The sequence below is a fragment of the Eumetopias jubatus genome, unplaced genomic scaffold (assembly GCF_037043125.1).
Source record: "Eumetopias jubatus isolate StellerSeaLion01/CBP00866 unplaced genomic scaffold, mEumJub1_p1.0 scaffold_9, whole genome shotgun sequence".
Classification (NCBI taxonomy): Eukaryota; Metazoa; Chordata; class Mammalia; order Carnivora; family Otariidae; genus Eumetopias; species Eumetopias jubatus.
Genome location: NW_028274815.1, coordinates 259,526 through 274,077, shown reverse-complemented (window position 1 = coordinate 274,077; position 14,552 = coordinate 259,526). Strand labels below are relative to the sequence as shown.

General features: G+C 38.8%; 1 protein-coding gene across 1 annotated transcript in view; it reads left to right on the top strand.

Annotated features, from left to right (window-relative positions):
• Nucleotides 1–14,070, top strand: part of SH3YL1 (SH3 and SYLF domain containing 1) — a gene marked incomplete at its 5' end in the record, with an annotated part of 28,442 nt that extends 14,372 nt beyond the window's left edge. Inside the window, 3 exons of the mRNA XM_088026246.1 lie at nucleotides 211–289; nucleotides 6,828–6,884; nucleotides 13,237–14,070. Coding sequence (XP_087882372.1) covers nucleotides 211–289; nucleotides 6,828–6,884; nucleotides 13,237–13,427 — 327 coding nt within the window. The remainder of the gene's footprint in view (nucleotides 1–210; nucleotides 290–6,827; nucleotides 6,885–13,236) is intronic.
• Between the last annotated feature and the right edge of the window lie 482 nt (nucleotides 14,071–14,552).

Sequence of the window (14,552 nt, the reverse complement as noted above, 5' to 3'; positions counted from 1 at the left end):
CAGAAGAGCACCCCCTTCAACCTCTGCATGTGGCATCCAGTTCAATTAATTGTGGCCCACAGCAGTGCACATGCACATGTAGGGTGCTTTGTTAATAGGTGCATAGGATAAACTCTGCCACATATATTCATTAGAAGAAAAAAGCCTTATATGCTCCAAGGTAAAAAAGTATTTTAAAATTATGTGCATTTTTTTTTTTGTTCCTCCCAGGCTAAAGAATTACCTCCGAAACCATCGTTAAGACCACAGCAGTCATCTGCACAAGTCTTGCTGAACTCTGGCTCCCAAAGTAAATAATTCTGTTGCAATTCAAATACAATTATAATTAAGCAATTATTAGATATTATTGTTAAGAAATCAAGCTACATTGTTAAACTTTAGTGTCAAATAGAAGAACCAATGGTTGTTGAAGAGAAAAATAAATGCTCAGCCTCTTCTAAAGACAGAAGACAAATTCTCATTGCTGTAATTTGTGAAAGCTTCTGTTCTCATTCAGAAGATGCTTTCTCCAATTTACAAAGAGATTTATCTTTAGTTTTTTCATTTATTTGTCATTTCTTCCAAAGACAGTTATCCTGCTGATTTGAAACGGGAACAAAATAAGCCTATTTTTCTTGTATACTTATAGATTTATATTCTGAATATTAAGTTTACCATATGTTCTTGGGAGCTCAGGATTTCATAAGGTGGTTGTAAAGTAGACCAGATTTATGAAGCACCAGGTTTTGGCTTCTACCCCTCTTTCCATTGCACGTTTATAGGACAGCCACCCTTGGAATCATGCTTTTCAGGCACAGAGGGTAGGAGTACGTAGCCATATGTTCAAGTAGGTGATGTTTCCTGTAATAATCCACTGTTACTCACAAGCACTGTGCTGGGGCTTTTGGGGAGAGTTCAAAGATGAGTCCAAGTTATACCCTGTCTTTGAAGAACTTTCAGTCTAGGAGGGAAGATAGCACATGTGGAAAAGTAACTGCCATTACTGGGAGGAGGTCTGGGAGGGGGACAAGTGTCAAAGTGCTTCCGGGGCAGGGGGTGGCCCTCCTTCGTGCTCTGCATCCACCCCCCTTCACCTGGGCATGAAATAGGGGTTACAGCCCTCACACTGGCTCCTGGCTAGGCCTCTGGCTTGCCCAAAAGTACCCCTCCCAGGAAGGTGCTCAGGAACTGGGCCTGTTCTTCCTCATTGCTCACATTCCCTGTATCTCAGCCTGTACCCTACTCTCCTGGGATGCTGCACTCTTCTTCCAAAAGGGATGGTCTATTTCTGATTCACGTTCAGGTGATTAATTTACACACACTCACATTTCCAGTGAGTAACAAGATGTGGGCACTGAATCTATTTTTATTTTAAATCTGAGTGATTACATAAAATTTGACCTGTGTGTAAGTTTTAAAATACATAATGTTTCTGAAGTGTCCTCACTAGGAAAATAGGTATCTTGTGTGATGCACATATAAAAATCTTATGTCAGTTCCCTTAATATCACTCCCTGGTCAGTGTAGATTAAAAAGCTCCTCATCTTAACTTCAAGGAACCCCTTTCACTTAGCAATGGAAAAATCTCAGAAGATTTGTTTTTTGGGGATTTTTTTTCCTCTTCAGCACGTGTTCTAAAACCTACACGTCTCAACACCAACTTAGGTCTCCAGGCCCCTTGCTTGTATCAGCCTGGAGCTGCTGTTTCCCACTATGATCGCCTGTCTTCTGAACCTTTCTTGTGGAGACGCATGGTGCCCTCCCCACTTTGCACAGTAATGACTGTGTCCTCATTGGTTTACCTTTTGGTCTGTGCACACTTTTTTTCTTTTCCTTTTTTTTTTTAAGATTTTATTTATTCATTTGAGACACACAGAGAGAGAGAGCATGAGCAGGGGGAGAGGCAGAGGGAGAGGGAGAAGCAGGCTTCCCGCTGAGCCAGGAGCCCGATGTGGGGCTCGATCCCAGGACCCCGGGATTATGACCTGAGCCGAAGGCAGATGCTTCACCGACTGAGCCACCCAGGCGCCCCGGTCTTTGCACATTTCTGCACACTCAGCTCTCCTCACCACACCTTCTCATGAACACTCTCATTTTCCCTTGGCTTTTTGAGTTTTATTTGCTGTTAGGTCCCTACCATTTGTTTGTTTTTGTTTTTCGCATGAATACCATCTTTCTCATCCCAAGTTTTGAATACCAGTTTTTGTTTCAATAAAAGGAAAGTTTAAAATGGGTATCTACTTTTAACCTTTCATTTAAATCTCACCTATTCCTAAGTTTGTCATTAGAAAACTGCATCTTAAATTTTCATTTCTTTACGTATCTTCCTTACATACAATTTTATATAAATGCATATATATGGTTCATGTAAATTTTTAATGCATTTTCTTTTATGAGTTGCTCCTCTTTTCAGATTTCTCCTCTTAACCCATGTGGCACCTACACCTGTTCTCATCCCAGGAAACCTGACATGCTGACAACATGCAGTATAGACGTCTATATTTTTCTCCGTATATATTTTTCTTGTATATTCCTGTACACAGGCACATGTACAAATGTGTTATTTTGTTGCCTTACAAAAATGCTGTCATATTGTACATGTTTTACTCTATCTTTTTTTTTTTTAAAGATTTTATTTATCTATTTGAGAGAGAGAATGAGATAGAGAGAGCATGAGAGGGAAGAGGGTCAGAGGGAGAAGCAGACTCCCTGCTGAGCAGGGAGCCCGATGTGGGACTCGATCCCGGGACTCCAGGATCATGACCTGAGCCGAAGGCAGTCACTTAACCAACTGAGCCACCCAGGCGCCCCCTGTTTTACTCTATCTTGTTTGTGAGTTTTGCTTATTTGTTTCGCTGAACACCTTATAGAAATCCCTGAATCAACTGGTACAGCTCTAGTTACTTCTTTTGAATGGCTTTTTAATATTCCATGGTACAAATGAACATATTTTGTTCAGCCACTCTCCTATTAATAGGTACTAACTTCTTTATTTCAGTTTTTTTCCATGCCAGCCAGCTCCATAATTTACATCTTTCTCAAATGGTGTGTCTACATACTGGTACTTTTATTTATTTTTGGAGAGAACTACCAGGAATGGATGTGATAGGTTAAAGGATATATTTTTAAACGTTAGCAGATTTGGTAGATCACATTTTAAGTTTTTACTACTGCAGAGACTCCTCAGCCTTTCCCCACGACAATGCTCCCACAGGCACACTCCCCACCACGCATATTCCTCAGCTACTATCAGTGTTAGAGTGTTTTGATGTATTTGCATGTCTGAGGGTTGGTTTTATCTCCTTCTTAATTAGATTGTGTTTGCCCCTGTTAGTGACCTAAAGATTTCTTCATATAATTGCTGGTGTTTTAGATTTAATCTTTTCTGAAAAGTCTCTTCATTTCATTGGTCCATTTTTTTCTGTTGGAGTATTTGTTGCCTTTTCCATTTGTAGAAGCACTTAGTCTATCATTTGGATTAGTTTTTTTTTTTTCCTACATGTATCATTTGTCTGTTGGTCTTGTTTTTTATACACAGTAGTTCCCCCCTTATCCATGGTGGGAGATGTTCCAAGATCCCAGTGGATACCTGAAACCATGGATAGTACGGAACATTATATAAACTATGTTTTTTTCCTATACATGCAGACCTATGGTAAAGTTTAATTTATAAATTAGGCACAAAAAGATTAACAACAATAAATAATAATAAAATAGAACAATTACAACAACATACTGTAATAAAAGTCATATGAACATGGCCCCCCTGCCTCTTAAAATATCTTACTGTACTTCTTGTAATGATGTGATGAAATGCCTCCGTGGCCAGATGAAGGGGGTGAGGGATGCAGGCATTGTTGTGGCCTTGGCTATTATTGACCTTCTGACAATAAATCAGAAGGAGGGTCAGCTACTTTTGGGCTGTGGATAACCACAGGTAGCTGAGGCTGAAAAGCAAAACTGCGGATAAGGGGAGACTACTGTATGCAATATGCAACTCTAAAAAAGAGTATCATAGGGGCGTCTGGGTGGCTCAGTCGTTAAGCGTCTGCCTTCGGCTCAGGTCATGGTCCCAGGGTCCTGGGATCGAGTCCCACAACGGGCTCCCTGCTTGGCGGGAAGCCTGCTTCTCCCTCTCCCGCTCCCCCTGCTTGTGTTCCCTCTCTCGCTGTGTCTCTCTCTGTCAAATAAATAAAATCTTTTAAAAAAAAGTATCATATACTTGTATTGATTCTATGATTTGGGATATTAATTATAATATTACATGTATAAATTAATTAATTTGGCATTTGTATGATAATTTTTCCATTTTATGCTTTCCATTTGTTAAGATATTTTTCTGTCATTCCTAAGATTTCATAGTTTCTGTGCCTTTTTTTAAAATTTATTCCTAAGTACTTTATAATTTGGGTTTGCTGCAGTGAATGGAATGTACTTTCCCATTTATTTTAACTTTTTTTTCTTTTATTTATTTATTTGAGAGAGAGAGCATCAGAGAGAGCGCCAGCAGCAGGGAGGGATAGAGGGAGAGGAGGAAGCAGATTCCCTGCTGAGCAGGGAGCCCGATGCAGGATGTGGGACTTGATCCCAGGACCCTGAGATCATGGCCTGAGCCAAGCCGAAGGCAGACGTTTAACTTACTGAGCCACCCAGGCGCCCTGTACTTTCCCATTTCTACTGCAGAGTGCTTATTTTTATGCTGAGAAAGTCTTAATTTGCATGTATTTTGTCCTATATCTGATCAGTATCCAAAATCTGTTATTTCTAGTCAGTTTTTAAAAATAGATTCTTTTGGAATATTTGTACCCCCTTCCCCATGCTGCCAATGTTTATTTCTATATTCTTGTGTCATAAATTTCTTAGGCCAACAGCGTTCTTGTTGGTGTGCCTCTGTCCTTAGGGGGTACTCAGACACGCCCCAGGGTGTGTGGACACAGAGTGCAGGATATCCAGTCTCCAGAGCTCCAGCCCCCAGCGACATCCTTTGTGAAAGCTGCTTCCAATCAGAACATGACATGCGGGCTACCCTCTGTCTTCTAGCCTTCCTAATGTTTTTTTTTTTTTCCCCCCACACTTGAGTAAGAAAAACCCCAGATCATCCCGAATCATACTATGCTACATTGTCTCCAAAATATAAGAACAATGATCCAATTTGAAATACAGATGTTGATATAGTTAGTGAATGATTCTGATAAGTAGCAGATACTTTTGTAGATCCAGTGATTTCTGTTTCTTTGCTTTCAACAAAACTAAAGAGGCATAATGGAATTGTCATATGATTTAAAATAACAATAGTAGTTAATATTATCATTCTATTTTACTTATTTTAAAAATCACATAGCTATCTATCACCAAAACAAAAAGTTATAAAAGTAATATTTTATTATTGTCGTTTTAATTATAGATAAGTGTGATTTTTTTTTACCTCCATCTCAGAAGGAATATAAAATAATTCTGTTACATTGCTGTAAAATATATCCTTTTGGCCCTCTCTAGTTTTTATAAGAACCAGCTTTTCTAGCATCTATATCTTTAAAAAAGAATATTAAAATACATTGAACCTATGTCATTGTAGAAATAAGAAATAGTCATCCTGTGTATATGAGCTGAAAGTCTTACCCTTCTATGGAGATGCATTTCAAATAAAAATTGGCTTTCATCTTTAATAAGTTAACATGTTAATAATATATTTAAGATTTTGGTCAGTTGTGTATCAGTAATGATTACTATAATAATTCAGTCTATAAGAAATTATTTACTTATTTATACATTTATTTATTTTTTTAAAAAGATTTTATTTATTTATTTGACAGAAAGAGAGAGAGAGCACAAGTCGGCAGACAGGCAGGCAGAGAGAGAGGGAGAAGCAGACCTTCTGCTGAGCAGGGAGCCCGACGCGGGGTGCGATCCCAGGACCCTGGGACCATGACCTGAGCCGAAGGCAGACGCTTAATGACTGAGCCACTCTGGCGTCCCAAGAAATGATTTAATAGGGCCTTGTGCTTACTTCCAATAACATTTAAAAATAAATTTATGTACAAATTTTTGTTGTAGAAACTGTTACATAAAAATATAATATTAACACATTAGTATAAAATCTTTGAGACAAATGGAATGGAAATATGACTTGAAGGTTAAAATGAACATTACATAATTTCTGACTTTAGAAAAAAAGCTTTTCTTTAACTCATGATGGAGAGTATAGTTATAATACTGACTCATATTTATACTGTGATATTTAGGTTCTGTTATCGCAGAAAGAGATAATAATGACTCATATTTATACTGTGATATTTAGGTTCTGTTATCCCAGAAAGAGATATAATTATTTAATTTAAATAACTGAAACTGAAATATGCTACGAAGTGTTCCCTTTACAACTTTTAGGCTTATATTGAATAATTTTAGATATTAATTAAAAAATATACAAGTGAATACATGCTGTTTAAAAATTACTTTAGGGGCTAAGCAAAGAGTGATGTTTGAAAATCACTGGCTTGGGGGCTACAAACTTTTTTAAAATTCAGGTATCTTATGATTGCTTCTGGAAAAAAAAGATGTATGTGTGTTATCCATGAATGTGTAATTCCAAGGTCGTGAGTTGTAGTTTCAGCGCTTAAATCCTATAGATACCAGATATTTACCCTCTGCCTTATGTTCGGTGTACTTTCTGGGTTTATTCAGGCATTCCTCTTGATTTAAAGTGTGACAAAATAATGGTATTTCTATCAATCTTAGAGATTTAAAATACCTGCTTTGCAAGAGCAAGATTTGGCATTTTTGGCTACTTTATATACGATATGCTAATAAAGTGTTGTAAATGCCCCCCTTTTTTTTCTGTTTTGCAGATAACAGAAGCAAATATAAGCTCTACCCTGAACTTTCCAGCTATCAGGAGAGAGTTGGTAAATGAAATATCTATATGTTAAAAATGATTCATATCCATCTTATAATCACAAACTTTCTAATTAATATGGCAGTTTGTAAAACTCTCTGGGAAGGTGCTCAGCACTCCTTTGATTTATAGGATATGCACATGCTTTTGAGAAGTGCTTCATTTAAAAAATGCTATGCTTTTGCTCTCTTACTTGCTTTTAATCTGAGATAAGGAGGGCAATGGGGAACTGTAAGAGGCACATGCTCAGTTACCTGCCAGGGAGCACCCCAGCTTGGGACTAAGTGCCGCTGACTCCCGGGGGCTTATCCGAGGACCAAACCACAGGCTTTTTAAAAATCTTGTCATGATAGAATGACAAGGTTTGTTCGTTATGAATTACAACTTCATCATCATCACATTTTTTCTGGGTTTTAGCCCCGTGAATATTTTTATATTTTTAAGGAATTTTTTTTATTTTTCATGTTCAGATATTTTGCCATTATTGGGAACTACTTCATAAAACTTACTAGGATTTGCCATGATGAAATAGTCCCTCAACCTGTCTTACTTCAATATTCTTTAGAAAATGTTCCTTAAAGAATTAAGCAATTATTTAGAAATGTGAATGGGACACAGAATGAGGGCAAAGGTTAACCAGTTGTAAAATAGCCTGTTTATTTTTTCACATCATCTTTTGTCACTGGGATCACAGAACCATCCTTGGTAAGGAAACTCCGGGGGCATTACTTGTTTCATGTAAACAGAGTGTCACGGTCACTAAGTACCCGTTTCTTTTTAAAATTTATAAAGATATTTCAAAAATATCTCTTAAGCAGAGTTCCTTAAACAGAAGTCAACCTTTTCCTGATGGTTTAGGGTTTCTGACTTTCCTTTTGCTTTCCGCCTGGTTCCCATTTTGTGGAGCCCAATTCTGGCCATCTGTTCTCACAGGAGCCCAGGTGGAGAGAGTCCTACGTTCAGAGGCAGTCTGATGGCCTGGGTTTAACTGTGCTGTGGTCCCAGGCACAGTGAGAAAACTAGAGGCTTTTAAAAATGTATTTTGCTTTGTGAATGTGATTTACAGCCATGGTAGAGATACTGAGACTGTCATAATTTGACCTTTGGCAACACATCCTTCAGAAGCAAAAGTGGTTAACATATAAATGTCTATACCCAAGTAGCATGGAGAATTTTATATAGTGGTCTTTTAAAGACTCTGTTAGAATTAGACCTACACTTAGGTATCCTGCAATTAAATGGATTCTTAAATTTGAGGTCAACAGACAAGCTGAGTTGCTGAGGGAGAGGGGCCAACAGCAGGGACGCTGAGGGACAGGGGACAACAGAGGCTGTGGTGACTTGGGAACTGCAGCTCCTTTTCTCAGGGTTCTCTAGAGCGTGTACCTGCAGGCTGGCTGCCTAGGAAATGTTAGTAATACCCCTAAAAGGCACTAAGGGCAGTGTGAAATTATAAGAAACACAACCTGTGTGGGCTCTGGAAACAGGATCTGACTTGAACTCAATACTTTGACCACTAGCCGTGTGATCCACGGAGAGTTACCTGCCCGTGGTTGGTCAGTTGGTCAGGTTTGCTTTTTTTTTATATATATATTTGAGGGTAGGATAAGTTAAGTTGTACACACAGTAGGTACTAGGATAATATTAATTTATTTTAGTCCTTTCTCCAAATATAAGGGAGTTTGAAGAAACAAGTAGAAAGAAAGATTTAAAGTCTATTTTTAAAATAAAACTTACTTAACATGATTGTGTTTTTTTTTAAAGCAGCTGTGAAATCAATTAAATTCTTACCAGGGACTTTCTCACATCCTGGCCGAGCATTGCTGCAGAGAAAAGGCACAGGGCACAGGCCCGAGCCTCAAGTTAAAACCCATCCTACCAGGACATCCAGTCCCCTGTGGGCTTGCTCTCAGCCTGTCCCATACCCACTGACCAGCTGCACTTTTGCGTGGGCTGTTGGGCAAAGCAGAAATTCTCCAAATTGCATATACTTTTGTTCTGCACCCTTTGGAAGCTCAACTACATGGTACTTGGTCCTCTCAGCAAGACAGCCTTGCAACTGCACAACCTGGTTTACTGTACCTTTCTGTAACAGCCTGTGCCCTCCTGTGTCAGTCTTCACCACCCGCCGCCTATCCACCCTGTAATTTTCAGTGACAGTGTGGGCACATCCACGGTGGGGGCCATCCTGTGCTGCGTGGATGCCCTGGACAGAGTCACTCCATGCCAATAATACTCCCTCCCCAGTGGCAAGGACCACAAATGCTCCAGACATTCCCTTTTGAGAACTGCTTTTCTGGTGACATCACCTAGTGGCCTTATCTGCCTCACTCACCGATGATTCTCTCCCTCTTCCAAAGGACATGGTCCTCAAAGTGACAGACCCCACCCCTGACCTAGGAGGATGTGGGTACCAGATTAAGTCAGCCATGCAACTCACCACTACATTAAACGTACACAAAACCAAAGATGTGTTTGTTCTCTTCTGCTTGCCTTGCAACGAGCTTCCAAAGACTGGATTCCTTTCCTGAATCACATCTAGGGCCGGATATGTTGGTTACATATGGGTTACATTATGCAGACTCCATGGAGAAGGCAACTGGGAGTAAAATCGTGACACCCTATAGACCCAGCCTTGCTAATTAGGAGCCTCGGGACAGCTGCTTCCTGTTAAGTGTAGTCCTGATTTGGGAGAGAAAATAACCTGTATTTGAATTAAAGTTGAATATGATGATGAAAATGGCTAATTGCTTCAAAGAGCCTCCATATTTCTTAAACACAGGAATATAAAACTTGAAGGCAAGGCTTCTGTGAATGCCAGATATTTTAGTTGGCAGTGGGGCCTGTTTCTGGGGTCCCCAGGGGGCGCTCTCCTTCTGGAAGGACAAACCTCCCTCCCGGAAGAAAAAGGCCCACCTTTTTTTTTTTTTTTTAATAAGCTATTTTGTGGGCATTAAACTTTTCTTTATGCAAGGTATCTCTAATATTTACAGTGAAGAAGAACTTTAAGAACTTGAAGAAAAAACTAAGTAGGGCATGGCATTGAGTGGCCTGTGGACTGCTACCTCCAGGGAGTGCCAGTCTTCATGCAGGCTTGGCTCGCCACCTCGTGCTCTTGGGGATGAATTTTCCCTGAAACTGCTTAAACTCCTGACTCTTCTGTGGCACATCCCTGTCTGCCTGTCTGGCCCATATTCTCCCCTCGCTCTCCCAGCCATGATTCCCCTCCCCATTTGCCTCATCTCTGCTCAAAATTTGGGTGGAGGGAAAGAGGGATGTTGAATACCAGCCTCCTCAAACCCCACAGCACTGCCTTCTCTCTGCATCTCAAAACCACCTGCTCTGTCCTTACACCCCCTTTCCCACCACCACTTTACCCTTAGTTCATTTGGAAACTACATTTCAGAGGAAACTGGACGACACCTAAATGGTAAGGGCAGGAACTGAACCAAGTCTGTGATCCTCTATGTCTTTCATTCAGTTCATAATATCTTTCTTCCTCTAATTGTTCTTCACAAAATATTTTCCTAAAACCAGCAAGAACCAGTTCAGTTATCAGTGGTTACCCAGGATCATCATCCAACATTCTTATTATTTGTAGAGTCTGGATAACTCGGTGATGCAGAAGAATATGCTAATTCTCCTTGAAAATGTGCCTGACAAAAGTGAAATGCCCTGATAAGTCTAAGTTCAGTCTGTTGAACACAATTTAATACGTGTGTGGCTGCAGAGGGCCTTGGGGCATGAGGTCAGTGGTGACTCTGAGGTTCGGATCTCAGCTCCTTGGACAAAGTGCCTCACACTTCCACCTGAGCTTGATGTTCTGTGATGCGGGGGTGGCGGCAGCTGCTTGCTGGGGACGAGGAACAGGCTGACCACACGGCAGGGGCTGGCACCTGTCATCACTGCGAGCACCCTCTCGTGCATTTTCCTTTGTACCTGGTGCTACAGATGTACACGCGTATGGCCGCCAAGGTGGCTGTGACTTCCAGAACATTCCCTGATATTCGCTGGGACTCTTCTGCTTGCTTCTTTGTATTATGCAAGGTGTCTGGAGACACGAGAGAGGAGGAGCTCCTTGAGGGTTTTCATTAATTAAGTTTGGTTGAGAGAGGTTGAGCTTTATGTATGGAGGTGATAAATATAATTATTGATGAGAAAATGATGCTCAGAATCTAACATCACCTTATATTCCTCTGATTTAACAAGAAAGGGGCCTGTCAGGAGGACTTGCTGTGTGTCCCGCCGCAGTGCGGGATGCCCGCTGCTTGTCACATACACGGTGATGAGTGCTCATTAATGTGTTGGCTGTCACTCAGCTGGTTTTGACGATATCCAGATGTTATCAAAATTCTACACTTCTGTGCTATACTTTTAACCTTCTTCCTTGAAATTGATAGACTACAAGTAAATGTAGTATAAGATATAAAAACAGGCAGAACATGTCTGTATGATAGAAAAAAGTAATGATACCAGGAATCCCTCGAATGTAATTCTGTTAGTTGCTATTAGGGTTATTTCTTGAGGAGAACTCAAAGAACCACGTGGCACATGCTTTTACAGAAAGAACTGCAGCACCATCTTGTGTGAACTACAAATTCCATGTTCCGGTCAACGTAGTGTAATTAAAGTCTTGACTTTTTATTTCTTACTGACAAGCCAAATTTGGTTTATCTTTTACTATTATAGTATTATAGGTTCAAATAAGTAACTGGTTTTTAGAATTTGGTTATTTATGTTTTCAGTGTACCTGCACTAAGATGTATTTAACAAGCATCTAATTGCCTAATATGTGCACATAATATGTGAAACAAAGATAAAATTCCATGTAGCTGAATACACAGAAAGTATCTGATTTTTTATATTTCTTATGATGTTATAGAGTTTATAATATTTACTATTTTTTACTCATATTAACTCCTCAATTCTCAAGATATTTTTTCCTAATACAATGCAGAAAATTCTACACATTGTGTTGAAACTCTTATTAAGCATATGCAGACGTACTTCTTGTGCTAATTTGAGTTTTATCTCTGTTTTGAGAGAAAGTATAAAGTAAGCACAGAAATGAAAACAGCCATGAAGCCTATGGAAAAAATGTCTGCTGATGAATCGGCAAAATTCTTCTGAGCTGCAACCCTAAAAATCAAAGGCTACAGAGCATGGTTTTTGTTTTGTTTTGTTTAACATTTTATTTTATTTTTCATCATGATAAGTGTACTCTTTAACCCCCATCCTCCTACTGTGTCCCCTCTGGTAACAGAGTCTGGGTCTGTTTCTTGGTTTGTGTGTATGTCTCTCTTTTTTCTTCCTTTGCACATTTGTTTTGTTTCTTAAATTCCACTTATGAGTGAGATCATATGGTATCTGTCTTTCTCTGACTGACTTATTTCCCTTAGCATAATACCCTCTAGCTCTATGCTGGAGCATGGTTTTTCAATTAAATCTTTTATGATACAATCGTGACCATAAATGTGTTTTTCTCTAACAGCTACAATTCATGAAAGCCATAATGACCATTATAATAAAAGGGGAAAAATGTAAATACAGTTGACCTTTGAACAACGTGGGACGGGGGTTTAGGGGCCCCAAACCCCATGCAGTTGAAAATCCACGTATAACTTTTGATTCCCCCAAAACGTAACTACCAATAGCCTATCATAGACCAAAAGCCTTACCAAAAGCATAAACAGTAGGTTAACACATATTTTGATGTTACATGTATTATGTGCTGTATTCTTATAATAAATGAAGCTAGATAAAAGAAAATGTTATTAAGAAAATAAGGAGAGGGGCACCTCGGTGGCTCAGTCGGTTAAGCATCTGCCTTTGGCTCAGGTCCCGGGATCGAGTCCTACATCGGCCTCCCTGCTCAGTGGGGAGCCTGCTTCTACCTCTGCCTCTGCTGCTCCCCCTGCTTGTGCTCTCTCATGCTCTCTCTGTCAAATAAATTAATTAATTTAAAAAAAAGAAAAGAAGGAGAAAATACATTTATAGTATCATACTGTTTATCAAAAAAAAAATCCATGTATAAGTGCAGTTCACACCTGTATTGTTCAGGGTTAGCTTGTAGTGTTCTAGGTTATTCAAAATTCAAACAATTATAACCACAAATATTTGCTAAATACATAGTTAAATATATAATAATATGCAGTTTGACTTGTATGGATTTAGGAAACATTATTACCAAACATTTTCTCTTTTTGAAGAAGAAGAACATAAGTCTAATATGATGAAAATCACACAGACCACATCTCTAAGACATTAGAATATTAAGTACTAAAGTTAATTTATATCTTACCTTCCCAGGTTTTCCCATTAAAAATGTGAATAATTTAAATACTTTTGTTTGTTTGTTTTAGGCAAGTTGAACCTGCCCATAGAAGTGACTGCATTATATTCTTTTGAAGGTCAGCAGCCAGGGGATTTGAATTTTCACGCTGGAGACAGAATCACAGTTATATCACAAACAGATTCACATTTCGATTGGTGGGAAGGGAAACTTCGAGGTCAAACTGGCATTTTTCCAGCCAACTATGTTACCTTGAATTAAAGGTTATATAGTTTTCTTCTTTGAGAATTTTAAAACATTTATTTCTCAACTGACAGGATTTACTCTCCAGTTATGCAATGTGTAATATAAGTTTTAAAATACTGCTCTTTATTCTATAAACTATTATCTAATATGTAAAAGATTTTTTCTCTCTATAAACGGTTAACTTACATATCTTTAAATACTTTGTACTAATTTTATCACATATACTATTTAAAGTTAATATGCTCCAATTCCTATGGTCACAGTCCTTTTGTGTTCATTTTCAAGCATCACTAAACCTGTGATTGGCTCTGCATATGGTAATTGCTTATTCTAATTTGAGAATCTTAAGGGTAGGGGCATGAATACCAACTCAGGTACTTCTACTTGCAAAGTGACTAGAGAAGAAGGAATCAGCTTAAGGAAGGTATTATGTAATCCTTCTAGTTGTAGGGACAAGCTACAATATGAATCCTTAAAAATGATCTTTATTCCTTCAAAAATTACATATATGTATATTGGTAGCAGAAACATGCTGTTGCAAAGTTCAGCCTCTCTGCATTAAACAAAGATGACATGAACTTTTCTTCTGCATGAGGTTATGTTTATTCATTTCAAGTAGGAGAATCAACTTATGTTGACATGGCCTAGTTGTCTCTAAATAAATGCTTTTTAAATGATAAGTTAATGTCTTGATTTTGTTTTTCTCACTTTCTTTGTGTAAAGTAAGAGGCCCTGTGGTTGGCCTGAAGGTTAAAACCCACCACTGTGATTGGCTGCCTAACTTGTTTCTTCTTGGCTTTACTAATATATACTTGACAAATACAATTGTAAAATATTTAAGGATTACAATGATGGTTTGATCGCATATATACTGTGAAAGGGTTCCCACCGAGTTAATGAACACATCCATCCTTTTACATATTTCCCTTTTTTTTCTTTGGTGAGAACACTAATGTTCTACTCTCTTAGCAAATCTCAATTATGTAACATAATATTATCAAACGTAGTCACCGTGCTGTACATTAGACCCTGGAACTTGTTCCTCTTATACCTGGAAGTTTGTAGCCTTCGACCAGTATCTCTTAATTTCCCCCAACCCCCAGCCCCTGGTAACCACCCTCTACTCTCTGTTTCTGAGTT